Source organism: Carassius auratus, unplaced genomic scaffold, assembly GCF_003368295.1.
Source record: "Carassius auratus strain Wakin unplaced genomic scaffold, ASM336829v1 scaf_tig00007853, whole genome shotgun sequence".
Taxonomy (NCBI): Eukaryota; Metazoa; Chordata; class Actinopteri; order Cypriniformes; family Cyprinidae; genus Carassius; species Carassius auratus.
In genome coordinates, this window is record NW_020523881.1 from 159,549 (window position 1) to 187,375 (window position 27,827).

A 27,827-nucleotide genomic window follows, 5' to 3' on the forward strand; every position below is an offset into this window, starting at 1 on the left:
GACATTTAATGGGCATTTATCTCTATTCACAAAGAACATGGGATTCTGTCTCCTGTCTCTGTGTTTGGTATTAAGTTAGTAATCAAAAACAGAATCACATTTTGTTCAAGAGTTTATCAGCGTCTTGAGACTCCTGCGTACACCACATTATCCTGCTCTGTAGCTCTCTGAAAGAAAACACAAACATCCACTGACTTATTTATCAAACTTATCTAGGTCCTCTTCATGGCAAGAATCTGCTATTTTCTTCAAACCAGGTTTTAAATATTCTGGAGAACAGACGATCTGATCTCACAGGAAAATTTAACTATAAGATACAACGTGGAGATTTCATATGAATTTGTACGGTGAACCATACAAAAACTTCCCATTATTACAGAAATGTGAGCATGAAGGTCCATGTGTAAACGTTCTCATTACGGGGTATAAGCAGATAAATAAGATTTCACAAATATATACAAATTACCAAACAACTAACCAGAACATAATTTACTTATGAAATCGCATGAGATTGTGTTACATATGGAGGGAATATTAGTATTTCTCTCTTTCTTTATTGTTTTAAATATTTTAATTAGGTTAAAATTGGCCTATAATTTGCCTATAATATAATTTCCCATTTTGGAGGGAAAAGATGAGTCTTGGATGATGTTAGTTTGTGATGTGACAATATTGTAAAGCCTCTGATGGACTTGTGTGACCCTACAATATAAATGTAGCAGAGTAAATCATTAAACACACACTCACTGCTAAAATAATACAGAAACATCATAGACAGAAATATATTCTCTTACTGATTTATGTCTTTTGTAAAATGTTGGATCAGCAGAAGTGATCTCTCTGTCACCGGTCTGAACTGTAACAAAATATAACAGAAACAATTGTTACTATTATTGTAAACTATTGTTTTACATTATTACACACACACACACATGCAGTAGACAATACTTGCCTTCTTGGTCTGTGTTTCCTGCAGATGAAGAAGATCCCGACTGCAACGACAATCAACAGAAAACCAGCAGCAGCAGAGATCAACACTATCAGAGATACAGAGTCTGGAGGATCTGAAGGAGAGTGTTGTTATTGTGAGTGAATGTGTTCATAAACACTCAATATTATCACAGACATACCTGAACATGTCTGACAGAGATCAGTGTTGAGATGTGTGGTCTGGTTTCTGATGGGATTGTTCACCACACAGCTGTAGAAATCATCCAGACACTCCAGATGTAAAGAAAGACTTCTGCTGAGATCAGACACACTGATGCTGAACAATAAACTGTTTCCTTTGTACCAGGAGAGAGACACATCACTCACATTCACCACTGAACACAGAAATGAACATGATGATGAGGAGGATGATGAATTTTGTGAAGAGTCTCTGCTGATGACGGGAACAGACAGATGAGCTGAAAACACAAGGGGATAAATACAACTCAGAAAAATAATATGATGTGATAATTGCCATTTGATATTTCAGATGTAAATAAAGTTGAAGAGAACACAAGTTGAGTAAGTTATGAGGAAAAAACACTTATATTATATAATCAATTCTAAAAGAGATTATTGTCCAAAGATGTGCATAAAAATCCTGGTAAGTAATTCTCTACTCACCGTAGACAGTGAGACTGAAGATGTTGAGTGGAGTCTCTGATGTTTTGCTGAATACTTTATATTCTCCAGAGTCTGTGATTCTGGTGTTTGTGATGATCAGAGATCCAGTCTGATCCAGCTTCAGTCTGTCTCTGAATCTCCCATCAGCACTACCTTCATAAAACCTGCTCTTACTGTCCTTCCCGTAGGTTTTAGCTATCATAATGGTGTTATATTTCCACGTTATCTCCTCGTCTCTCTCTATTTCAGTAAGATCAGGGTTTAGACGCACTGAATCTCCCTCCGTCACTGACACGGACTTCACTGAATCAACACCAAACACACCTGATGAAAAAACACAGAATAACTCAGAAAAATAATTTCTGAAAGTTTTTATTCTTCACAGAAGTATTTAAGTAAGTTTAGACAGATAGAACGTTAATATTAAAGACAAAATGAATTATGGAATAAAAAATAACAGAATTATATTTGTGGCCAACTTTTAATATAAAAAAAAAAAAAACTGAAGTCATGCAGATCCTCACCAGCCAGACTCCATGAAAACAAATAAATGTAAATGATCATTTCTTCAGCAGTTTGCAAGGCAGCTTCACAACAGAACTGTGATAGCAAACCTTGAATTGTTCATAAAGCCAGTGAAGCTGTCGGTCTGAAGTGAAGTAGTTTAGTGAAGAAACTCCTCCAGCAGCTCCTCCCTTCACCGACTCAATATGACTTCTCCAGATCACACCGTTTGACCTACAGTTTATTCACACTCACTGCAGAGTTTCTCTACAGAACAACAGCTGCGTTCAACATTTCAAGAGTGTCAGGACCTGATCATTGTCATATTTCTGCTGTGAAACTGTTAGGAGATCTGTTGAAGATAATGTTTATTTTCTACTTTTTGTTCTCATGGAATCTGGCTGGTAAATATGGCTTCAGTTCTCTGTATATTACCATTGATGTTGGATATAAGACAGATATTCAGCCGCAAAAAAAAACATGTATAAATTCTTAGTGGATGGGTAAAATTTTACAAAAATGGCTTATCTGAAAAGCATTAGTACGTAGAACTGAACACACGTCGCAGTTTATTTGTCTTATTCCTCCTCGATTTGTTGCGACACATAAAGACTAGTCAGGGACCGTCTACAAAGTACATGATAATGACAAAAACGATAGTTTTTCCCACCATACTGTTATATATATATAGATATACATACAGAAAACATGCTATTTAAATTCAACAAATAAGACAACACTGGCGAAGAGTGTTGTTTTGCAGTTGTTTTGACTTGAATTTGAAAATCTATTTTTTTATATAAATTAATTTATTACACAACCAGTTTTATTACACCAGTTCAGTGGGTGTGTCTTGTTACAGAGTACACAAACATTTTGATGTTGGTTTTAGCCACAGAACTATAACAGAACAGATACTATTGAAGATGAAAACACTACATCATTTATTTAAAAATAAATACAGCCTTATATCTCAGCTACAATGGCTGTGTCTTGTTGTAGATTTAATAAATTATATTTTGCAGTAGTTTTCATTGTAGAAAGTGATGCCGAAGTCATGCTATTGACATTCGGAAAATTGCTTGCACAGCTTTCCTTCGAGTCTCCAGTGTTACTGCCCCCTAGAGGAATGTACTGCAGTTGTTTTGAATAAGTTTGACATTCAAAGTTAGAATTTCTTTTAAGATCAATAAAGTATTCTTTTTCAACTTCAAAACGTGTGTCTTGTTTCTGATTTCTAACATTTAATTTCAGGTTTTACTCTCATATGTAATTCAGGACACTGAATGTGTCTATTTTAGTTCTGTGGCTGAAACCACCATCAAAATGATCTTCTAGAAGCCAGTAACAAGACACACCCATTTAAGTTGAGATGAAATATGTATGTTTTAAAAATGAGTGTGTTAACAGATTCAAATTTAATTCAATAATATGCATCCTGATTTACATACTACGTAAAAGATGGTTGTAAATATTGTTCTTTGAACAAGTAACAAGACACATCCCTTGACGTTTACATATCAAACTGTATGCTTTCTGAATTAATGTATTTAAACTTCTGCATGTCAAACTTGCTTTGCAAGCTTTTTCTCAATTGGTACATTTCAATAACTTTTGTTGTGCTACAGTTATGTGAATAAAACCAAATCTTATTGTTCTTTTAAGAACAAATAATAAGACACACCCATTTGATTTGAGATTTATTTTGTATACATTTCACAAGTGAAGCATTTAGATGGAATAATGGCTTTTTTCTCTTTGTTTTGCACTTTGCAGACGGTCCCTGTCCTGCACTTTTACATTATAAGGTATATCAGTTATAATTTGTTAAGGCAGATTAAAACTAAGAAAACACAATGTGTGTTCTCTTCTACATTTGAAAACAATAACAACACAGTTTCTTGTCATTGTGCTAAATTGTTAAAGAATTAACTAAATTAACGAAACATCAAATGTTGAACCAACTTTATATCGGTTTAAAAAACAAATGCTGTTTTTTTTATTTAATTTTTTTTTACAGACTAAAACCCCATCTAAATTATAATACTTTGTAAAGCAGGCCTATTCATGACCACTCTACAATGCAATACTTTAGGCTGCTATTTTTCATTAAAAGCGAAGCACTATTTTACAAACTATGTACATTTGCCTATAAGCATAATGAGAAGCCATCAGTGGTTATCACTTTAACATATGAACGTTAGTGCAGCCCCTCGAGACATGACAAAATGTAAAATAATGAACCAAAAAAAGTTGTGTGGTGTGGTGGATCAGTGAATTTGAGAGAAGGTTAGAGATAACACACTGTGTGTGTGTGTGTGTGTGTGTGTGTGTGTGTGTGTGTGTTGCACAAAACTGAAAACTTCTGCTTCTATTTTGAACCAGTAATCAGAACAAAGAGCAGCTGAAGGATGACGTGCAGAACTGACAGCATGTGATCTGACTCCATTACAGTCGCTGCTTATCAAAACATTAAAGCAAATACATTTATTTACTAGGTTATGTGTTCAAGGAACAACATACAGTTGAGAAACTTGTAAATTATAGTCAGTCCATTGATGTGCAAAAGAGCAAAAGCTTTTCCCCTAGATCAACATATACTCAGCCTGAGCAAAGCATTGTTAACCCTAAAAGTGCAACACAGGTGCTGAACCATTTGTCATGATGTTTATGTTGTTTAAATTGTTTTATTTTTTTAATGTTGAATATGACACAACAATTCTCTCACTTCTGTCCCTTTAAACCAGTTTACAGCAAAGACAGCACGAAGGACTGGATGCACATGATAAATATTCTGCAATTAAGAAAACAGACAAAAGAAATAGCACTGTAAAACCCGATAAGTAAACTTTACTCAAACCGTTTGAGTAAATAGATTGCCTTGATTTAAACCCTGTAAGTTTTAAAACTTTGCATTCAAGTAATTAATTGATTAACTAAGTGCTGATTGAGAATTAGTGATGAACAGCTGCTGTTAACAAACAGAATCACTGAAGAAAAGAGAAACACAAGAACTACTACAACTGACTTCAGACACAGACTTAGATGAAATCAACTGAAATAAAATACATGAAATCTCTCAAGATCTGATTAAACAACCCCACAAACAGCATCACCAGCTCCACTTATTAATAACCAGACTGACTTTATTTCTGTCAGACGTCTACAGAAGATCTTATTGAGAATGAACTAAGGTTTAGATGTTGATTTGTTTCATTTGAAGTAACCATGTTAGAGATCAGTGTTTGCTTTAGTTGAGCTCTTGACCCTTGATTTCTGTCTTAGTCTTTTCTCTGGCTGTTATAACTGTGTGTTTCTAAAACATGTTTGTTATAACTCAAAAGCCCAGAAGAAATGCCATCAGGTGTTAGCCTGTACCTATGTGTAGGTTGTTATACTTTATGTCGGTGATGATAATCATCATTTATTGAACTGTACGGAGTCTAATCTCTGTGTTGTGTAATTTGATTGATTATAGTAAAAGTGATTCTAAGAGAAAATGGTTCTGTGATGATCAGTTAATATGAATGACTTTTCAAACAGTGTGGTCTTCTTCGGTATCAAACAGTCACACACAGACATCAATAATCAGAATATGAACCTCAACAATGGTGACCATAAAAAAATGCTGCAGAGCATGCTGGGAGCCATGGATGAGTTCTGTACTACAATAGTACCCAGCATGCATTGCAGCATGTTTTTTTTTTCGTCACCATTGTAGAGGTTCATATTCTGATTATTGATGTCTGTGTTTGACCAACTACTGGCATAGAAGAAAAATGTATGTGTACAAAAATGTTTAGAAAGTCATTTTTATATTAACTGATTATCACAGAATCACTGGCTCTTAATGTCACTTTTACTAGAATCATCTACTAATTACACAACACCTACTTCATTAGACTCCATACACATAAATAATTGATGATTATCATCACCAATATAAAGTATAACAACCTACACCTAGGTAAAGTTTAACACCTGATGGCTTTTCTTCTGGGCTTTTGAGTTACAACAAATGTGTTTCAGAAACACACAGTTATAACAGCCAGAGAAAATACTAAGACAGAAATCAAGGGTCAAGAGCCCAACTAAAGCAAACACTGATCTCTAACATGGTTACTTCAAATGAAACAATAAATCAACATCTAAACCTTAGTTCATTCTCAATAAGATCTTCTGTAGACGTCTGACAGAAATAAAGTCAGTCTGGTTATTAATAAGTGGAGCTGGTGATGCTGTTTGTGGGGTTGTTTAATCAGATCTTGAGAGATTTCATGTATTTTATTTCAGTTGATTTCATCTAAGTCTGTGTCTGAAGTCAGTTGTAGTAGTTCTTGTGTTTCTCTTTTCTTCAGTAATTCTGTTTGTTAACAGCAGCTGTTCATCACTAATTCTCAATCAGCACTTAGTTAATCACTTCATTACTTGAATGCAAAGTTTTAAAACTTACATGGTTTAAATCAAGGCAATCTATTTACTCAAACGGTTTGAGTAAAGTTTACTTATCGGGTTTTACAGTGCTATTTCTTTTGTCTGTTTTCTTAATTGCAGAATATTTATCATGTGCATCCAGTCCTTCGTGCTGTCTTTGCTGTAAACTGGTTTAAAGGGACAGAAGTGAGAGACTTATTTACCCTCATTTGATAAAACTGTTTTGAAAAAAAATATTTTACATTTAGAAATTTCTAGAATATCTGTTTCGGGTTTTTTGTTATTGTAAAAACTTTTCCAAAATAAAAAAAGTAAGTAAGTGAAATTTTCACTTATTTTTCACAAATTCTTGAAGTGTTCCTGTAGCTCAGTGGTAGAACATTGCATTAGCAAGTGCAAGTTTGGGGGTTCGATTCCTCGGGAACACATGATAGGTGAAAATTGTTAGCCTGAATGCACTCTAAGACGCTTTGGATAAAAGTGTCTGCTAAATGCATTAATTTAATATTATTTAATTAAATTTTACTCAATAAAATGTACTTATTATTATTTTATTTTTTTTACTTAACTTAGTTAAGTAGATTTACTTAATTTACAAATGTGATAAATTTACTTGAAAAATGCTTGTGCAAAAACTTGCCAAATAAAAATTAAGTAAATTTACTTATTACTTTTTTCAGTGTATGAAGTATGTGAGTCCTGTTCAAAGAATCAATCCACCTTTGTACTTTCAGACAGATTTCTGTTACTCTGGAGCAGTGAAGAGGTGCACCTGTATTCACTCATTTCTCATTTATAAGTAGCTTTGTATAAAAGCACCTGCTAAAAGAATAAATGTAAAAACAAGTCAAAGGAGGATCAATCCTTGAATAGAATTAGAAATTGCAATTGAACACAATCAGGCACCGTGATACATACAAGTGATGTTTTTGTGCGTTTTATATGAAATAAGATTCTTCATGGCCAATCAAATCAGTCATCTGAATATAATTGTTGTCCATGTCAAACTGATTACTTTTATTAATCTGCATATGTCATACTGCATGTAGTAAACATATAATGAAATAATCAACTGTAAATCTTAGCATTCTCGTGCCAGTAACAGTGTTCAGTATATGTATTTTCTGTCTGTGACTCTTGTAGCGTCTCCATCTGTTATTGCTCTAGCTGAAGCTGAAATGACGAGTGTGTCAGTGATGGAAGGAGATTCTGTCACTCTGAACCCTGATCTTTCTAAAATACAAGGGATGGTCCTGCTACTGTGGAGGTTTGGAGAGAAAGGTTCCACTATCGCTCAGATTGATGGAAATTATATCTTATATGAAGATTATGAGGTATTTAGAAGCAGACTGAAGCTGGATCAGACTGGATCTCTCACCATCACAAACGTCAGAACCAATCACTCTGGACTTTATAAAGCAGAAGTCAGCCACAACACTGGAACCTCATATATTATGTTCAGGGTTACTGTCTATGGTGAGCATATTATTATTATATATATATATATATATTTTTTTTTTTTTCTGAATAATTGAATGTTTTCAAGTTTCTATTTAGGCATTATTTTTTAATAAACAGATTCAAAGTGCTGTTGTACTAAATATCATCACATTTCCATTCCTTCAGCAACTTTATTGAAACTATTCAAAACAAGATTGCTTGTTGTATAGAAAAAATAATTGAACACTGACAAGTTCAGGAATATAAAAAGAGTTCCTCTGTGGTCATTTGAAATTAGATGTCTCATGTTCAGTCAAATTAGTAAGCCAGCTGCTGTTCTACATGTCAAACAGACCCTATTATTACTTTTTTATTGTATTATGACTTTTATTAATCTGCATATGTCATATTTAGTAAACATATTATAAAATAATCAACTATAAACATTGGTATTCTAGTGCCAGTAACGGTGTTTTAAGTTTAATCTCTGTCTATGAATCTGTTTCTTGTAGAGTCTCCATCTGTTATTGCTGGGACTGAAACTGAATTGAAGCTCATGTCAGTGAAGGAGGGAGATCCTGTCACTCTTCATGTTCCTCAAATACAAGGAGATGAGCTGATAGTGTGGAGGTTTGGAGATGAAGGAAAACTCATAGCTAAAGCTGATATAGAGGCCAAGAGCTCATCATTATATGATGAAACTGAGAGATTCAGAGACAGACTGAAGCTGGATCAGACTGGATCTCTGACCATCACAAACACCAGAACCACAGACTCTGGAGAATATAAAGTGAAGATCAGCAGCAACAAACAGACCTTGTACAAGAGATTCATTGTTACTGTCAGTGGTGAGTAACTCAATTTACAATTGAATATAATTGTTTATTAGCTGCCAGTGAATAATCAGCCAATGTGATACAAAAGCGCTCATTTTATGTGCAATTAAATGTAAATTTCAATTAAATACCAATTTCTGATACCTGTAAATAGATATGTGATAAATAGTGACTGAGTGGCTATAGCTTCCTATAATCGTTTAAAATATTTTAAGTTTAATCTTCTCCATTTTTAATGTTCGCATGTAATTATCACAGTCATTAATATAAAGACCTTCTTACCAGGACCTTATGTTTAAAGCCACTCAGAGTAAAATTTTAACTCTGTAAATTCCAAGAAAGATTCTGATTCCTGGAGTTAAAGGGTTAGTTCACCCAAAAATGAAAAGCGGGTGTTGGGGTGCATCAGTCCAAAAGAAGTGAAATAATGTGCATCCATCCATAGTAAAAAAAGTGCCTTACACAGCACTGGGGGCTTAGGGTTGGGGGGGGGGGGGGACTCCTGTAGTGAATCAAAGCATTTTTCTAAGAAAATAACCATATTTAAAATGTAATAATCACTTTAATTTAGCTTGCACCAACAGTTGCACAGAGAAGCAGCTCCAGGTGGATGACGTATGAGTTCGGCGTTACAAATGCGCTGCTCAGAAGTGACTAACGCAGAAGTGAAGGGGAGAGTTCAAAACAAAACAACGGTCACAATTAGAAGTACAAAACGAGGATTTGTACAGAAGAATGTCAGAGGATTTTGATATAAGTCAAGAGGAGACTGGTTTTCTTTTGCTAAAGTAAGATAAATGTGCTTCTTTTGATCCTATAAACAAATGTTGGTTTCCATGAGACTCACCGGTGCATGTGTAATGCCGACCTCATACGTCATCTGCACAGAACTGCTTCCATCAAGATGGAAGGTAGTGACCCAACATTTTTACATTTACATTTTTTATGACCCTACATTTCATTTAAACCATCAAAAATTTGAGGAAAAAACACTGACTGGTGTAGCCAACTCCTTTCAGTTGAAAGCAGCTAAAACTGGTCTCAAAATGTTGCTAGATGACACCATAATGGTGAGTTCACTGATCTATATTAATATAAATATAAATCAGTGGGAGAGTCTCGGAATCTAGAAAAGGTTTGTCTTATTTCCAATCTTGTCACAGTTAACATCCACTTTTTATTTAATTTAATTTCATCCTATATTGGAGAGTAATGAAGAGGCACTAGAGGCACAACATTTTTTAAGTGATTTCTGTTGTACTGGGACAGTAAAGAGTTGCACCCATATTAACCATATTATATTGAAGAAGAAAGTCAAGAGTTATGTTGTTGGTAGACCATTTGGGATGATCACGTGATCAAATGGTGACCAATTGTAGAATGGGAATGGTGTGGGACACTGAGAACCACCTCAGAAAAAGAGTTGTCAGAACTAACATAGAAACTAAATCTGTTACAACAGGAGCAACTTGATTTACATGAAGGGTAGTAAACTGAAAATGTATAAAAGGTTTGACTTTAGGATGTTCTGGGTTCATTCTGACTCCATTGAACCCAAGGTACTACATGAACTTTGTCACTGCTATGCTGCAATAAACATCTTCATCAAGATCTTCAACGTCCTCATCACTTTTTATTACAACACTTGATATGTTTTAGCTGTTTTGATTACTTATTCTATCCTCATTTTTAAGTCAATTTGAATAAAAGCATCTTCTAAATAATTAAATGGAAATGTAATGTGTACGGAAATTAATTAAGGTCAGATAACATCCCTAGAATAATCTCAGCTGATCTAATCAGTTTTTTAACATTATTAGCAGTGTTATATGAGTTGAATTTCTGAGAAACTGTTTCTGTTTGTTCTTCAGGTGTGTTTGGTGCTGAAACAGGTGAAGTGAAGTCAGTGATGGAGGGAGATTCTGTCACTCTGAACCCTGATCTCACTCAAATACAGGGATTTATTCAGATACAGTGGAGGTTTGGTGATCCAGTCATTGCTCAAATCGATGGAAAAGAGATCTCATATCCCAGTCACACTGAGATATTCAGAGACAGACTGCAGCTGGATCAGACTGGATCTCTGACCATCAGGAACATGAGAACCAAACACTCTGGACTTTATAAGCTACAGGTCGACCACAGCACTGGGATCTCACTTATGAAATTTACTGTCACTGTCTATGGTGAGCTTTATTTATCTTTAAATATCGTTGAATTCTTCAAAAATAATGAAATGTTTCTTTTTGTTTTATGAATTGAACTAAATTAAACTGTTACTTAAATAACAGCCAACATTACTTGTAACGTGTTCACCAGTCTTATGAAATTATATGACAAATTTTATCTGCATATGCCTTATGATTTATGAATATGATTTTTGCAGACTCTCCATCTGTTATTGCTGCTGGTGTAACTGAAATGAAGCTCATGTCAGTGACGGAGGGAGATCCTGTCACTCTTCATGTTCCTCAAATACAAGGAGATGAGCTGATAGTGTGGAGGTTTGGAGATGAAGGAAAACTCATAGCTAAAGCTGATATAGAGGCCAAGAGCTCATCACTATATGATGAAACTGAGAGATTCAGAGACAGACTGAAGCTGGATCAGACTGGATCTCTGATCATCACAAACACCAGAACCACAGACTCTGGACTTTATACAGCGAAGATCAGCAGCGACAAACAGACTTCATACAAGAGATTCATTGTTACTGTCAATAGTAAGTAACCAGGTGTTTTAAGTAAAAATTGTTTATCAACTGTCTGTGTATAATTCAGTTGATCTGACATTAAAATATGTGAATCACAGCAGTATTTCTCAAACTATGCATGTTCTGTTTTATTATAATCAAAGGAATAATTCACCCTGTATCTGATCATATCCAGGCTGATGTTCTTGGTATGACCACATTGTGTTGTTCCTTGCATTATTATTCACTGCTATTTGTATTATTCTATTTTGTTAACCATTTGAATAAATCTTCAAATATGTTAAATCTGTTGCTTCATGCTGTATGCTCTGTGACACAATGAAATCTTCAGAGGAAACTGAATCTGAACAGATATAGCAGTAATCTATCGTTGAGAGTTTGTACAGAACGTTAAACCTCAATCTGACTGAATTTGTTCTATAAAAAACCTGTAAAAACATTAGTATTAACATAACTGAACTCAAAACAATGGTCACATATTGCACCATAAGCATTAATGTTTAATTTCAAGTTAAATGCACAAACCTTATATTTGGGCTTGGAGCTCATCTTCCATAAACTCTAGTCTGGAGGTCCTAGAGGTTCTTCTCCAGTCATCAGAGCTTCTGGTTATGACTACTGAATGTGTTTCTTCTCCTCAGAAGTCACATTCAGCACAGCCCTCACTTCTCACCACGCCACAGAAACCATCACTTATCTGTCATGGAAAAACACTGGAAAAAAAAAACGTATATATTTTCTAGCTGAATTCAATAAAATGGTCAATTAATTCATCATAGGTATGAGCATTTCATTTCCATCTTTATGAAAATATATTGGGGGAAAAATTGGGAAACAGGATAAAACATTGTGCCTCATCTTTCATGGATGAAAAGAATCAGAATAGTAGAATATGTTGCATGTGTGGGGTCAAGGGTCACAGGTTTACAGGCCAGCTGGTAAAACAGCCAGACCTAGATGGGGTTTTTTTTTTATAAAAACTTTCTCATTACTCAAAGCTTTGCAACTCGTTGCACACTAATGACAGCTTGTGGTCAAATGTGGAAAAAGGTTAATTTGCTTCCCGGACTTCCTCAAGTAGCCTACACCCAGCTGCAGCCTGTCACAGATCACGTGGTTATGGAAACCGAAACCGAAACCAAATTATGTGTCCATCGTATTCTGTGACCCTAGTGGGCGCTGTTGTCACTGTTCGGCTTGAACTCAGAATTGGGTGCAAACGCAGGTTCGTGGCACCCGTGCACATCTCTACAGTCTGGTCACGTGCGGCAAATGAACTGTTCAAAAAAGATTTCTTTACATCAACACACACATATAGTCTAAGGGAAATTCATTCACACAGAAAGACTTTGATGTTCTCTAAATGCACTGTGTACTTTATAAATAAAAATACACTAAAAACTTTAAAAAGTTTTCATATGAACAGTACAACTTTTAAAATATTTAACTGGCATTTATTTATTAATTTTCTAATCGTTTTAATTTGTACATTTGTACTTTCTATTTTAAAAATAATAGTGTGAAATTGTGTTTTGTGTGCATTGTCTCTCTTCTCTGTGTCCAGTTGCTCTCTCTCTTTACTCCAGGGTCCTGCTCATAATTGACTGAAGAAGTGGATTGGCTTTTTCTGCGTTTGTGCATCTTTTAAAAGTCACATCCGTACAAGACTGAGAGAGTGTGCATGTGTTGTGTTGAGAGGATCCAGAAGTGTTAGCATCCCGTTTCATTACAATTGCTGTTTTAAAACTAGTCAAGATACTTTTACACACAACACTTTGTTGGTTTTTATCTCTTTACCTTTTCTGTAGTTATTATTATATCAGTATTAAAAGGTAAAATGTAAAGAGAGACAATAATTCCTTTTTCTTTATTATTAATTTGATAGTTTATCAGTTTTAAAAGGTAATGTGTTGAATGCATGCATTAGTAGGCGATTGTTTTGTATGAGATGGGCTCCTGTTTTAGAACAGACAGGGATGACAGCTGTATTTTTGTTCATTTTACAGAAGGAGCAGAGAGGAGCAACATGCAACAGATGAATATCAGCAACAAGGACTACAATTAATTTTCATTTATTGTGGGAGCGTTCAGGACATTTTCCCCTAAATGTCACATCACAAGCTTCCAAGACAGAAAATGCCTAAACAACAACAACAACAACAACAAAAACAAAAAGAAGACTTTAAGCACTATCTTAGCCTAACAAAATAAAATGAACGAAAATACAGGCATCTCATTGTGTTCCTGACGGCTCCAAAACAGGATAAAAAATAATAATTCAGTGCTTGATCATTCTAAGGCCCCATTCATGCATCGTACAGCTTTCTTCAGATGATATACACACAGTATATGTATCACAGCTACCTATATGTTTTACTGTATCTCAGATATTCACCCTGAATATCTTGGAATCATTATTAACTTTGTTGTTACAGATTCAGTGTGACATATGTGACCGGAGGTGCCACATGCAATGTGTACAAGAGCCTGACCCCATGATGCTCTATAGCTGGCCAGCGCGTCAATCCCCTGCCTTTACATTATTAGTGTTTACATTTTTGTTTAGTTAAAAGTACTTTTAATCTGATATGACCTCACATTGTTTGGAAAATAAAGCATTTCATTGCAAATTAAAGCACTGGTTGTATTCATTTGTAAATGTATTTTGCATTTGTGGTAAAACCACAAAAAAATGTACATGGAAGGACAGAGAAGTTTACCTGAAATGGTTTGATTGTTGTGTCAGGAATTTACCTGTACTGGAAATACTATACTGTACATAACAATGGGGTCACATATTCTGATGACCCCTTTAAAAACATTAGTAGCCTGTTTTTGTGACTTCGGCTTCATGAACATTGTTTGCATATAAAATGAAAAGATAGGCTTCTCTGCAAACAACAGGATTGTGTTCATTCTCATGAAATGTTACATTGGTTTAATAAGTCTGTTGAATAACAAGCATTTCTAAACAAACTTTCCTCACAGTCACTTTAGTTTTTATTTATTTAAGAAGCGGTTAAGAATTTGAACAAACATATTCAAAACATTCAAGAGTATCTACATTAGCTTAATTATAACACTTAAGGCTAAAACATAATTGTTTTATAAAAAAAAAAAAAAAAGTATATTTGTAACCAGAGGTGTAGAGTACCCAAAAACTGTACTCAAGTAAAAGTAAAAGTTCTTATAGGAATATTTACTCAAGTAAAAGTAAAAGTACTAGTCTGAATAGTTACTTGAGTAAGAGTAAAAAAGTATCAGATAAAAAATCTACTCAAGTAGTTAGTTACTTGTTACTTTGGGTCATATATACTGAGCCTATTTTTATTTAGATATATAGATAAAATGTATGAAATGTATGTGTGTGTGTATAAATATATATATTTCATCAGCCTTTCCAGTCTTCAATGTCACATAATCTTTCAGAAATCATTCCAATATGTTGATTTACTATAAATGATGTTCTTTTTATCTTTCTATTCATCAAATAATCCAAAAAAATATTAAGCAGCAAAACGGTTTCCAGCACTGGTAATAAATCAATATATTAGATTTATATTTTGAAGGATCATAACTCTGAAAACTGGAGTAACAGCTGATGAAAATTCTGATTTGCATCACGAAATAAATTATATAAGTATTTATTATATATGTGTAAATAACCTCTGACACAAAGAAGAGTGAAAACTCCTAACATAACCGCTAAGTTACTGAACATCTGAACATAACGAACCAAATGCACATTGACGGATCTTCTTTCATCTGTTCTGCAAAATGTAAACAAATGTATATTTCTGCAAGCACAAATATTGTGGAAATATCATTATTAATTGTGTCTAGGCATGGGGGGTCGTCATGTGATGCAGCAGCCACAGCATATTGGCAAATTATTATTAAGCATTATTATTATTATCTTTTTTCTTTTTTTTTGCATGAACTACATAATGAAATATCTCGATTCTCACTTTTCATAAATTGTTAATAATGATAATATGCGATGCTCAAAGTAATTATGCAATTTATTATAAAAAACCTGTCTGTTTACTTAAGTAATATAGGTGTCATGCCATAACATATTTTTAATACTACTTACTTTATATTAATTGTGAATTTAACATTGAAAGTCAATGTGATATAAACACTGCTACTAATCTTTCATTGTTCAGAAAGAGAGCAAATAACATTTACATTATCAAAGTTCATTTTCGCTAACAGTCTATCAATCACTCTCAGAAACTCCCATTAAAATCACTGAACCTGTTAACACTGTGAAATCAATATCTTATTTACAGATTCGTACACAAGAAAAGCGTTTCCCACAGTAACGAAGTAAAAGTACAGATTTCCCCCCCAAAAATTACTCAAGTAAAAGTAGCCATCTTTAAATGTACTCCAAAAAGTATAAGTTACCCCAAAAATTTAGTAAATGTAACGAAGTAAATGTAACTCTACCCACCTCTGTTTGTAACTATTTAAAAGTATTAGAAAACGAATAAATAAATCCAAATCATTTAATCTTACAGCTGTACTGTTCATATTAGACCAAGCGTCTTTCCTGGATAGGCTATACAATAGAGGACAATAGGTGCACATTGCATTGAATACAGATTGTATAGACGCGCTCATTTGATGTGCACGTGCGCGATGAACCTGTACTACAGGTCCTGTAGCTGTTTGCTGTGATCGAGTTCAAGCCAAACAGTGACAACAGCGCCTACTAGTGTCACAGAATACGAGACGAGTGTCTCAGAAATGAGACACAACACTTCACTGTGAGATGTTCGTTTTTGTTTTGTTTTTTCTTTGATGCAATAATAGACGAGAGAACGTCACATCACGAACACCGTGAATCAATTTAGGCCTACGGTTTTTTTTTTTTTTTTTTTTTTTTTTTTTTTTGATGTTCGGTTTGGATCGATACAGGAAGTGAGAACGCAATGACATTCAGCGGAACAGATCAATATTAAACAATCTCCATCGATCATCTGTATTACATTCACAACTCTACAAAAAACATGCAAAATATATTATTGTTTTCTCTGTTACTGGGAGGTAAGTGGATTTATGTTATACTTTAAGTTTCATTCATGAGACATCAGCTATATGCTACAACAAATGCATGAAGTGATACTGAAAGAACGCGTTTAGCGAAACAAACATTTAAAGAATATGTGGCAAACATTAAAAGAAATTGAAATCGCATCTCAGTCAGACGTCGATCTGCTGAAAATGGCTGTTAAATGTCATATTCCCATAGTGTGTCCACCAATATATATAATACATATATAAATATAATACTAATAAACACTTATACAAAAATACTAAACATACTTTTATAATTGGTGTTTTTGTATTTTTTCTGTTCTTATTATTATTTTGCAGCCCTGCATGTTAATGCATAATTTGTTATAACAAAACTAAGGGTAAAATGTAACAAAAATCAAACATAACAAACACGGACAAGTGGTACAGTAATATATGAGTGTACATTTCAAACACGAGGAGAATGAGGAAATGACCTGTGTGTTTGTGTGGGTTTCTTCTTTTTTACATAATAGAACATTGTCCATAACAACTAGCAGGTTTGTAAACTGGTAAAACTGGTTAAAAAGTTTTGCTCAAATGTTGTTACGTTAACTGGAAGCACGAGACGTGATACAGGCATAACCTAACATTACTTCCTTTTTGTTCACCATACGTGTCCGGGTAAGCCCGACCGTAAACAATTATTCTCTTTACAGAACAAATGTTTCCAAATGAATCTGTTTACTGGGTAATACTGTGGTGTCAGATTAAGCCATCTATATCTATAATGGTTCATTTATGTTTTGCAGGTGTGTTTAAAGCAGAAACAGATGAGACAACATCAGTGATGGAAGGAGATTCTGTCACTCTACACACTAATCTTACTGAAATACTGAACGATGATACTTTACTGTGGGTGTTTGGGCCTAAAGAATCTGTAATTTCTCAAATAACGAGAAAGAGAGATTTGACCTCATTTTTTGTCACCGATGATGTGAGATTCAAAGGAAGATTGCTGGTGGATCAAAACACAGGCTCTCTCACCATCAGAAACACCAGAAAGAGACACTCAGGACAATATAAACTTACAATATCTAGAGAAAAGATCACATCCAGGATATTCAGTCTGAATGTCTTTGGTAAGCATCTCATGAGTATCTCTGTCATTTAATGTAATAATGATCTTTTTGAGGTTTCATGATCCAGTGTTCTTGTTGGTTCACATGTGTGACTCCACATGGAGAAAAAAATCTTGTCTTATTTGTTTTCCAGGTGTGGTTGGTGAGACGGGTGGAGTGAAGTCAGTATCAGTGATGGGGGGAGATTCTGTCACTCTCCAGAATGATGTTACTGAATTACAAGAGGATGATCTGATAGTGTGGAGGTTTGGAGATAAAGGCATCCTCCTGGCTAATATTGATGTAGAAACTAATGAGGCCTCATTAAATGCTGACGATGAGCGATTCAGGAACCGACTACAACTAAATCAGACTGGATCTTTGACCATCAAAGACGTCAGAACTGAACACTCTGGACTTTATGAAGTACAGATCAGAGGCCGAGAGAGCTCACAGCAATTCCTTGTTTCTGTCATCGGTGAGTTTCAAAGAAAAAATATTTGGAAATAAATGAGTATGAAATACAAGCTGATTTCTGTGTCAGTTATATTACTATTAAAATGGCTAGACGTTAAAAAAGTATTTTCGGCTAGGCCAGTGAATGTACAGACTTCTGGATAGGCATGCAGGGGAGGAAAAGTGGTGCAAGGGCACAATCGAGATGGGGTCGGCTTCCCCAAACAATTAATTTGACCATATCAGGCAATTGCTATTAGCATGATTAGACATTCTATAAATTGTGCAGCCCTACTTTCGGTTTTGAGTTTGTGATTACGCATATTCTGTGTATAGAGAGAAGTCATTATTGAGAGCACATTTTACAAGAAGATTATATATTAGTCAGTAACACATAGGATCTGTTGCTCATCAAATCAAACTACCACAGCAAGCCCAACACCAATGATAAACGAATGTGGAAAATACCTCAAGCAGTACAGGTCGGCAGTAACACATCAAGCACCATCACACTGAACACTGGGGCCCCTCAAGGATGTGTGCTGAGCCCCCTCCTCTTCACTCTGCTGACCCACGACTGCACACCGTCACACAGCTCCAACCTCTTCATTAAGTTTGCGGATGACACGACTGTGGTGGGTCTCATTAGCAACAGAGATCAGACAAACCACAGGAGCGAGGTGAGCCGCCTGAACGAGGAAAAGATGAAGGAAATTGTTGTTGACTTCATGAGAGCACACACTCAGCACGTTCCTCTGACCATCAACGGTGCGACTGTGGAGAGAGTGAGTAACACCAAGTTCCTGGGTGTGCACATCACAGAGGACCTCTAAAGGACAAATAACAGCAACGTCTCTACATCCTTTGCAAACAGAGAAGAGCCAGAGCCCCACCCCCCATCATGTACACCTTCTACAGAGGCACCATCGAGAGCATCCTGACTGGCTTGCAATGCGTCCTGCCGGAAGACCCTTCAACGCATAGTGAGAGCATCTGAGAAGCTCGTTGGTGTCTCTTCCCTTCTCTCCTGGACATTTATGGAACCTGTCAAACCCGCAAAGCCCTCTGGAGGAGACTGCGGAGTCTCCAGGCTAGGGCCAACAGACTGAAGGACAGCTTCATTCATCAGGCTGTCAGGAAGCTGAACTCCCTCGCAAACTCTTCTGCCAGGCACCACAGAGCTATGACCCCCAACATCCCCCCCCCCAGAACCCACACCCCGAGGTCATTTTACCCCCCCTGCACAAACATACGATTACATGCATCAGTCATTTTGTGCAGCATTGGTCTGCTCACTACCTCATTCACCATGAAACTGAAATCATTCTACTACCTCTTCAGTCAGTTAAATAAGAACCGCTATTGAGCCCTTTGTCACTTTAATCAGACTGAATAAGCTTTTTTGCATTAAAATAATTTTATCTGCAATCTTTGTTCACTTCACTGGTTTGCACTCTATGTGCCATGTGCCTTGCACTGCTTTATTTAACTTTATTTTTATTATATATTTTATTTTATTTATTTTTTTTTTTTTACATGCCCTTTCATTTAGTGGTATTTTATATTTTATATTGATCTAGATTTTTAGGCTCTACTGTTAGTGTTATCTATATACACCGGGGGTCTGAGAGTAATACAATTTAAATTCTCTGTATGTATGTACTGTACATTTGGAAGTATTGACAATTAAGCAGACTTGACTTGATACACTAAAACTTACAGTATCTGTTCATGCCAACTGAGTGACAGTTCTGTAGTATCAGTTCTGAATACTGACAGTATAAGTTCTGTAGTATAAGTTCTGAATACTGACAGTATCAGTTCTGTAGTATCAGTTCTGAAACATGATGAATATTTTGTCCTATAATCATTCACTGTTTCCTTTCAGCTATTTCTGATCCGGGTCCATCTACAGCTGGAATAGTTGTTGCTGTTTTGCTGGTGGCTGCACTTTTAGCTGCAGTTGTGATTTACTATCGCCACAGGATTTCTAAACTACAAAAACAAGTGGGTAAGTGTTAAAGCTGATACCAGTGATACAAAAAGTTTTAGCAGACTGTATAGTTAATTTCACTGAAAACTTCTGACACAGTAATAATTTCCTATTTTATTTAATGATTATGTTGGCTTGAGAAAGCCAATATAATGTTTTGCCCATAAACGTATTATGAAACTAAAGTTCCTGAAATGTTAAATCATACCAGCAATACAGCTAAAACATCCCAACAATGAAGTAAAACATTGTAGCAAATGTCTCAAATATGCTACCAATTTCCTAAAGCATGCTAGCAATGTTAAAACATCTTTGAGAAGGCTAGCAATGTGTTAAAACATTTTAACGACATGCTATTAACATGCTGAACATGCTCTTTGTAAAGTTCAGCTTGATTCAATTCAAGTTTTCAATTCAAGTTTATTTGTATAGCGCTTTCTACAATACAAATCATTCCAAAGCAACTTTACAGAAAATTACGTTTCTACAATATTTAGTAGTAGCTTATAAGTGGTGACTGTCTGTTTTGTGTGCATATGACAGGATTTTTTTGAAAAATTAATAGGAGATGTAGTCTGCCAGATGATGAACATTATTGACGGCAATTATTATATGATGCAGTCACACTTGTAGCAATATTTGTCTGTTTGTTGATTCAGGGTTAGCATCATCTGGGGTCATCTGAGGGTCAGCATCATGAGCTCTCTTCTCATGGAGCTTGTGTAAATCCTAGTTACCACGGGATGTAAATCCCGTGGCAAAACTTTAGAAACAAATCGAGACATCATTAGCATAGCTGCTGTTCCAACAAAGTAAAATTAATTAGTTTAACCCAAGCTAATGAATAAGAATGTGCATTTGATCAGATGCAACTGCAGTCACAATTTAAGAGATACATTATTCAAATGAAGGAAGAATGCAGTTGTCACATGTGAAATATGGCTTTCAAAAGACAAGTAGCTGTCTAATATAACAACCAGATTTTTGACTGTAGAAGAAGTAACAGTACATCCGTCTAGTTGCAACTTGTAATCTACAAGATTCTGTGTACTGTTTTTGGGTCCAGTAATAAATATCTCTGTCTTATGTCTTATGGTAGCGATCGGACAGGTAGGATCTAAACCATCTTAGAGCCTGCCCTTGAATACCTGTATAGTTTTGTAATCGATCTATGAGTATGTCATGATCTATGGTGTCGAACGCAGCACTAAGATCAAGTAAGACTAGAAATGAGATGCAGCCTTGATCTGACGCAAGATGCAGGTCATTTGTAATTTTAACAACTGCAGTTTCTGTGCTTTATCATATGAACACATTTCTGTTCTCTGCTTCTGTGTGTTACTGTGACAGCTGAAGAAAAGACAAAGTTAGGGGAGGAAGGGAAATCTGTCAGTCTAGAGACTAAGACTGTACTACAGAGAGGGGATGAGATAAAGTGGTGGTTTGAGGATCTCATCCTCATTGAATTCACAAGAAAGGCCAGTAAAACAAATGATACAGATTGTGATGTTGTTGATGGGAGATTCAGAAACAAACTGGTGCTAAACGAGAAGACTGGAGATCTCCTCATCAATAACATCAGGACCTTTCACTCTGGACTCTACAAACTACAGATCAGCCGCAAAAACGGAAAAACTGAATACATGAGATTCATTGTTACTGTCACTGGTGAGTACAGAATAATAACTATATCCTTATATATATATATATATATATATATATATATATATATATATATATATATATATATATAGAGAGAGAGAGAGAGAGAGAGAGAGAGAGAGAGAGAGAGAGAGAGAGAGAGAAGTCTCAAAATCATTTTTTTCTGGCTGAGTGATACAAATATTTACAGCCTATATTTTAAGAATCCTTTTATCCAGCTTGGGTATTTAAAACTTGAAATGACAATCGTGTATGTTTGTGTGGCTGCAAACACCCTTATTATTGTAATTATCTTCATAGTTATTGGGGTTAAAGGGGATATAAAGGAGTAATATTGCACAAATAAATTAGACATTTTTTGTCAATCATATTACAAGAAACGTGATGATGAATCAAAGGTAGTCATAAGTGATTTGTAGGCAACCATAGGAAGTCAAATACTACAGAATATTCAGGGATTTGTCAATTTAGGTAAAATCGGAAAGGTAAACTAGGTTAAAATGCCATCTAAATAAATTTGTTGAAAATGCAAATTAAATTAATTTTTTTCTGTTTCTGTGTTGTTTTGACATGAAGTGAAGAAAGTGTCAGTGAAGGTTGGAGAAACTGTCACTCTAGTCCCTGGTCTTGAAACACTGAGTGGTGATCTGATACTGTGGACGTTTGGAGCTAAAAACTGTCTGGTTATTAAAGCCGAATCAGGAACGACTGATATTAATGAGAGATTCAGAGACAGACTGGAGCTGAATCATCAGACTGGATCTCTGACCATCACAAACACCACAGATACAGACTTTGGACATTTTCAACTTCAGGTCATCAACAGGATACGGACCAGATACAGGAGATTCAATCTGACTAATTCTGGTGAGTAGAACAACATTTATTATAATAACTAGGCTATATATTCAATTTTAACAGACAGTCATTTCCCACACATTTTTTGACACGTCATGTGAACAGCCCCTAACAAACTGCAAATAGGTGGTGCAAGTCTGTATCTCAGTAAGTCATTCATTGAATCATCTATTTGAATGATTAATTAAAAGGGCTGATTCGTTTAGAAAGGAAGCCAGTCGCAGTCTTTATGACTGAAATATAGAATCATTGACTCACTCGCAGTGGTGGAAAGAGTACTGAAAATTTGAACTTAAGTACAAGTACTGTTACATTGCTGAAATAATACTCATTAACAAGTAAAAGTACTGGTGTCATAACCTCTCAAAAGCTACTCTAGTTACTAGTTAATTTTTAGTCTGCAATATTTAATGAACTTCCAAAAATATTAATATCAAATATGTATATGAATAATAACAACTTTGAACAAACCCCACTTTTATCTTATTGATAAAGTACATGAATTAGTGATCATGATACAGGAATTTCTGACTTCAATACCTTGAAAAATATCAGTATCAAAGCACCCGTGATCTAAGGCTGGTTTTGGCCAAGAATCTGGCGATACGACCTGTATCACGATACATGGGTTGTGATACGATATGTTGCGATACATTGCGATACTGTCAGCAAAGCAAAATATTGGGATATTTCTTATTTTAGGAATAGGATATATTTTTAGGAAAGCTGTCATTAAGAACACAATTCAATTCAAGTTTATTTGTATAGCGTTTTTTACTATACAAATCATTGCAAAGCAACCTTACAGAAAATTAAATTTCTACAATATTTAGTTTATTATATTATATTATTATTATATTTATTAAAATGTAGGCTATTTTATTAAAAAAAACATATTTGATTAGAACTTGCTTAAAAGGTTCAGAGTTTCAGTTTCCAATTGTGACATACAATGTCATAACATTTTGATCTGAACAAAAAACTACATCTGCTTAATAGCAATAAAAAAAAGTCCTTACAGGATTCCTAAAGAAAACAAAACAATTATAAAACAATAAAAAAAATACAGATGTTGAGCCTTTCCACTTGGATTTCACAGGTTTTAGTATTTCAAAAGTTCTGGGTGGAATCAAAATCAAACAAAATCAGAATTTCACATATTATCGCGAGCGATAAACAACAGCAAGGATCGTCCGTCATAACATCTACAGCCAGTTTGTGTAGCTTCCATGTTATTTAAAAGTAATTTAAAATCAACCAATGAAACTGGCTCCTTAAGATTCAGGACATTTTGCAGCTGATTCCAAGTGCAAGGGGCTGCATACTTGAACGCCCCTTTTCCCAGTTCGGTCCGGACTTGAGGGACATAATAAGTCCTCAGAACGAAGACAATATCTTCTTGTACTTTTTTTTCCATTTAAGATTTTAGGTATGGGGGAAGTAGACCAAGAATTGCCTTGTAGATAAAAATGTACCAATGATTAAAGGGGGGGTGAAATGCTCATTTTCACTCAATATCCTGTTAATCTTGAGTACCTATAGAGTAGTACTGCATCCTTCATAACTCCAAAAAGTCTTTAGTTTTATTATATTCATAAGAGAAAGATAGTCTGTACCGATTTTTCCCGGAAAAAACACGAGCGTCTGGAGGTGTGACGTGTGGGCGGAGCTAAAGAATCACGAGCGCGTTTTGCGTTGCGTTTCTTTTGCGTTGAAAGCGTTTGGAAGCTGTGACATTACCGTGAGGGAAAACCCATCTTCCAAAACAAACCATGGCTAACAGTCAGATTCAGCCATTTATTTATGATCCAGAATCAGATCCCGAGGCTGAAACTGAACGAAAGCAGCAGCAGCAACGACTCGCTCCGAGCGGGGCTCGAACCCGGGTCTCCGGCATGGGAGGGGACGCACTAACAAGGAGGCGGAGATATTTGAAGCAGTTTTACTCACCGCCTGCGGTTCCAACACACGATCGTGACCCTTTTTCGTTGGGATTGCATCATCCTTAAGAAATAAACGATATGCAAATCTGGCATCAAACTGGGCCTTGTTTGTAAAACAAGCATCTTCGAAATGCAGGGAACAAACAAAAACACTTGCACAACTCCGTTGATGCTCTGTAAAAATAAACTCCATCCACTGGTCCCTTAATGCTGTTTTTTTTTTTTTTGGTAATCTGTGCAGGGTTGTCTTGCCCTGGCAACCAAAAACACACTCCTTATGTGACATTTCACGATGCTCTCACTCTGATCAGTGAATGCCTCTGCTCTCAGTGCTCTGCTATATGGGAGCGCGTGCTCTTCCGGGAGAAGTGCCCTTAGGACCCATATAAGGAAATTCCGCTCCATCTAACGTCACACAGAGCCATACTCGAAAAAAAACTTTCCGAAACTTGTGACAAACCGGAAGGAGTATTTTTGGAACAGAAATACTCCTTCAAACGTACAACTTAATTTTTTAAACTTTGTCCATGTTTAGCATGGGAATCCAACTCTTTAACAGTGTAAAAAACTCAGTATGCATGAAATAGCATTTCACCACCCCTTTAAGTCTACAGGTGGACAATGCAGACCAACCAACCCGATCATACAAAGAACAGTGATGAGTAAGTGCTCTAAAGTTTGTGATAAACCTAAGAGCTCCATGATAAACAGTTTTAAGCTTGTGATGGAAGCATTCATGTATAAAACATCGCCATAGTCCAGCACTGACAAGAAAGTGGCAGCAACAAGCCTCCTTTTGGCCTCAAAGGAAAAACATGACTTGTTTCTAAAATAAAAACCCAATTTGGAGTTAATGCAGAGCAGTATATCACAGTATCATTGGCATAAACATTTACAATTTAAATAAAATTTTCAAATTAAAATTGAAAATTATACAGAATATTGTTGATAGTTACCAACTCTTTCAATTGTTCGTTCACCAGAGTTTCCATAACCCCGGCTAGGACAGACAGTTTCGAGATGGGTCTATAGTTATTTAAATCAGTCGGGTCGCCTCCTTTTAACAGAGGAAAAACAAATGCGGATTTCCATATAAGTGGAATTTCATTTGTGTCCAGAGAAAGATTAAAAAGATAAGTCAAAGGCGGCGCAATAAAATCAGATGCTAACTGTAGAAATTAAGGCTCCAAGTTATCAGGACCAGCCGATTTTCTAATGTCTAAAAGTGTGAGGGCTTAAAACTAAAAGAATTACTGACTCCAGAATGACCATGAGAATTACCTTTAGGATGATTCTGGTGTGAAGTGTTGAGGGAATCAAATAATGAACCAGAGGCCAAGTGAAACTGAATATTGAATAAAGGGCAGGGTTTCATTGCAGTGCCCCTGCAAGTCAAGTCAAGTCTTTATTTACTTTATTTATATAGTGCTTTAAGAAAATTAAAAAATGGAAACACAATTCTGGCTGCTACTATGGGCTCCCGTCTAAAATTATTTTCTACAGATAACCAAATAACCAGCCTAACCAACAGTGCTTACTAGCATATTCACCAAAATTTTGATGTGATTTTGTCTGTATTTATTCAACCATACTTAAAAAAGTGGAAGACAGCTCAATTTAGTATTCTCACAGGGTGGTTTTGACAGGGTTTTTTTTTTTTTAACTACCATTGAGAAATTTTAACCAAAGTACGTTATAGGCTTTTCAGTAAGACACTAAAAGGACATATCAACTTATGAAAAATATGCATCCACTGACCCCTTTAATTATTGGGTCATTAACTGCATTCATGTTTTTGGCCTCTTAAAATTATTATTATTATTTTTTTTGAGTGATATACTCAATAGAGTTAGCTTGCACATCTGTAAAACAACAGTCATCATATTTTGTTTCATGTTCTGTTGTTTTCAGCATGTATAGGGACTCTTGAGTGGAGCTGTAACATCATCCATGTGTAGATGTAGATGTAACAGAACTGATTCTTTCTTTCTTTTTCATTCTGTTTTCTTTCTTTTCTTTTATATTCCACAGTGAGTGAATCAACTGAAGAGAAACCACTGATGAATACAGAGGATGAGCAGTGTGCTCTTACTGGCCAGCTATCCAGTGCGTTGTGATTGGTCGAACGCCTCAAGTGTGTGACAGAAATATTACTTCCCTTTACAAACTGTGATGCTTTGTGTCCTGGAAAGACGAGACAGAACCAGCAAAGCCCATTATAAATAAATCATTTGTTGCATCCAGTGGGGACATAATTCCTGATTATAATGACTTGTACTGTAATTTTATAGCCTTTTTAGAATGAACCTTTTCGGGGGGCTTGGATGAGTCTTATAAAGAATATCTCTTTGTATTTGAGACTTTAGTCTTTGCATCTTTACAGATCTTCTTTATGCACCAAGAGCTTGTAACTCTACAAAGAGAAAGAAAAAGTTGACATCGCATCATGTGACCTTCATCATCACGCATATTTTTTTTTCTGTAAACTATTACTTTCATACTATATTACTATTAAATATTTTAGACAAACCTTTGGTAAGTCATCATTTGAAATAAATTGTTGAACTTATTTTTTATTTACAGTGTTGTATACGCTACTGTTGATTTTAGAACATTTTCTCTTATTTTTTAAACATAGATAGATAGATAGATAGATAGATAGATAGATAGATAGATAGATAGATAGATAGATAGATAGATAGATAGATAGATAGATTTTCGTGTTGTTGTCCATTCCAGTGCAGCTTTGTTGATTGACTGATGAAGAAAAAAAAGGCAATTTGTGGTCTATGCAAACAGCAGATGGCGCTAACACACTATTATAGTTTCAGAATTGCTGCTTCTTCTTTTGTAGCATAACTCGTCATGTTAATTCATTTCAACTCTTCATCAACAACAAACAAGAACTGACAAATACAAACATGCATCAAGATTTCATTTACTTTACTGCATTCTACAGCTCAAAATCTGTTTCACTGTCAAATGTGCATTGCTATGTGAAGAAATGCAGTATTTTCAATAATATATATTTTGTTTCTTTCTTTCTTTCTTTCTTTCTGTCCTATTTTAAGACACTAACCCCAGCAAAACATTCAAAGGAAACTCGTATGGGCTGGATTTTTCCAGGGCTGAGTTTGAACTCCAGTCCAGTCCTGTCTGTAACTCTTAAATATAAAAGTTATATGGCATCACAGTGAAAATCCCCTTTTGTAATTGTTAAATATATAT

General features: G+C 35.3%; 3 protein-coding genes across 11 annotated transcripts in view; 2 read left to right on the forward strand and 1 right to left on the reverse strand.

The window, feature by feature from the left end:
* The window catches only part of LOC113071685 (hepatocyte cell adhesion molecule-like), an 89,633-nt gene extending 87,288 nt beyond the window's left edge, over positions 1-2,345 (reverse strand). For 2 of the 8 annotated variants that reach the window (XM_026244978.1, XM_026244979.1), the window contains exons 1-3: positions 2,139-2,345; positions 1,615-1,938; positions 1,131-1,409 (exon numbers count right to left, since the gene is read on the reverse strand). In XM_026244978.1, coding sequence (XP_026100763.1) covers positions 1,131-1,409; positions 1,615-1,938; positions 2,139-2,178 — 643 coding nt within the window. In that variant the 5' untranslated portion in view covers positions 2,179-2,345. Of the gene's footprint in view, positions 1-50; positions 168-794; positions 857-952; positions 1,065-1,130; positions 1,410-1,614; positions 1,939-2,138 lie in introns of those variants that run through there. The other 6 variants (XM_026244982.1, XM_026244980.1, XM_026244981.1 and 3 more) reach the window with 6 other exon arrangements.
* A 2-nt stretch (positions 2,346-2,347) lies between these two features.
* LOC113071680 (uncharacterized) overlaps positions 2,348-27,827 on the forward strand; it is a 35,398-nt gene continuing 9,918 nt past the window's right edge. Inside the window, exons 1-4 of the mRNA XM_026244972.1 lie at positions 2,348-2,522; positions 7,696-8,028; positions 8,505-8,840; positions 10,700-11,014. Coding sequence (XP_026100757.1) covers positions 2,483-2,522; positions 7,696-8,028; positions 8,505-8,840; positions 10,700-11,014 — 1,024 coding nt within the window. The 5' untranslated portion in view covers positions 2,348-2,482. The remainder of the gene's footprint in view (positions 2,523-7,695; positions 8,029-8,504; positions 8,841-10,699; positions 11,015-27,827) is intronic.
* On the forward strand, positions 16,466-27,057 carry LOC113071681 (uncharacterized). 2 transcript variants are annotated; one of them, XM_026244973.1, is made up of 7 exons: positions 16,466-16,596; positions 17,379-17,708; positions 17,842-18,165; positions 20,032-20,154; positions 21,487-21,804; positions 22,375-22,665; positions 26,631-27,057. In XM_026244973.1, exons 1-7 carry the CDS (start codon positions 16,560-16,562, stop codon positions 26,714-26,716), a joined length of 1,509 nt encoding a protein of 502 aa, XP_026100758.1. In that variant the 5' UTR covers positions 16,466-16,559; the 3' UTR covers positions 26,717-27,057. The 2 variants fall into 2 exon arrangements, with proteins under 2 accessions (XP_026100758.1, XP_026100759.1); XM_026244974.1 differs by lacking the exon at positions 22,375-22,665.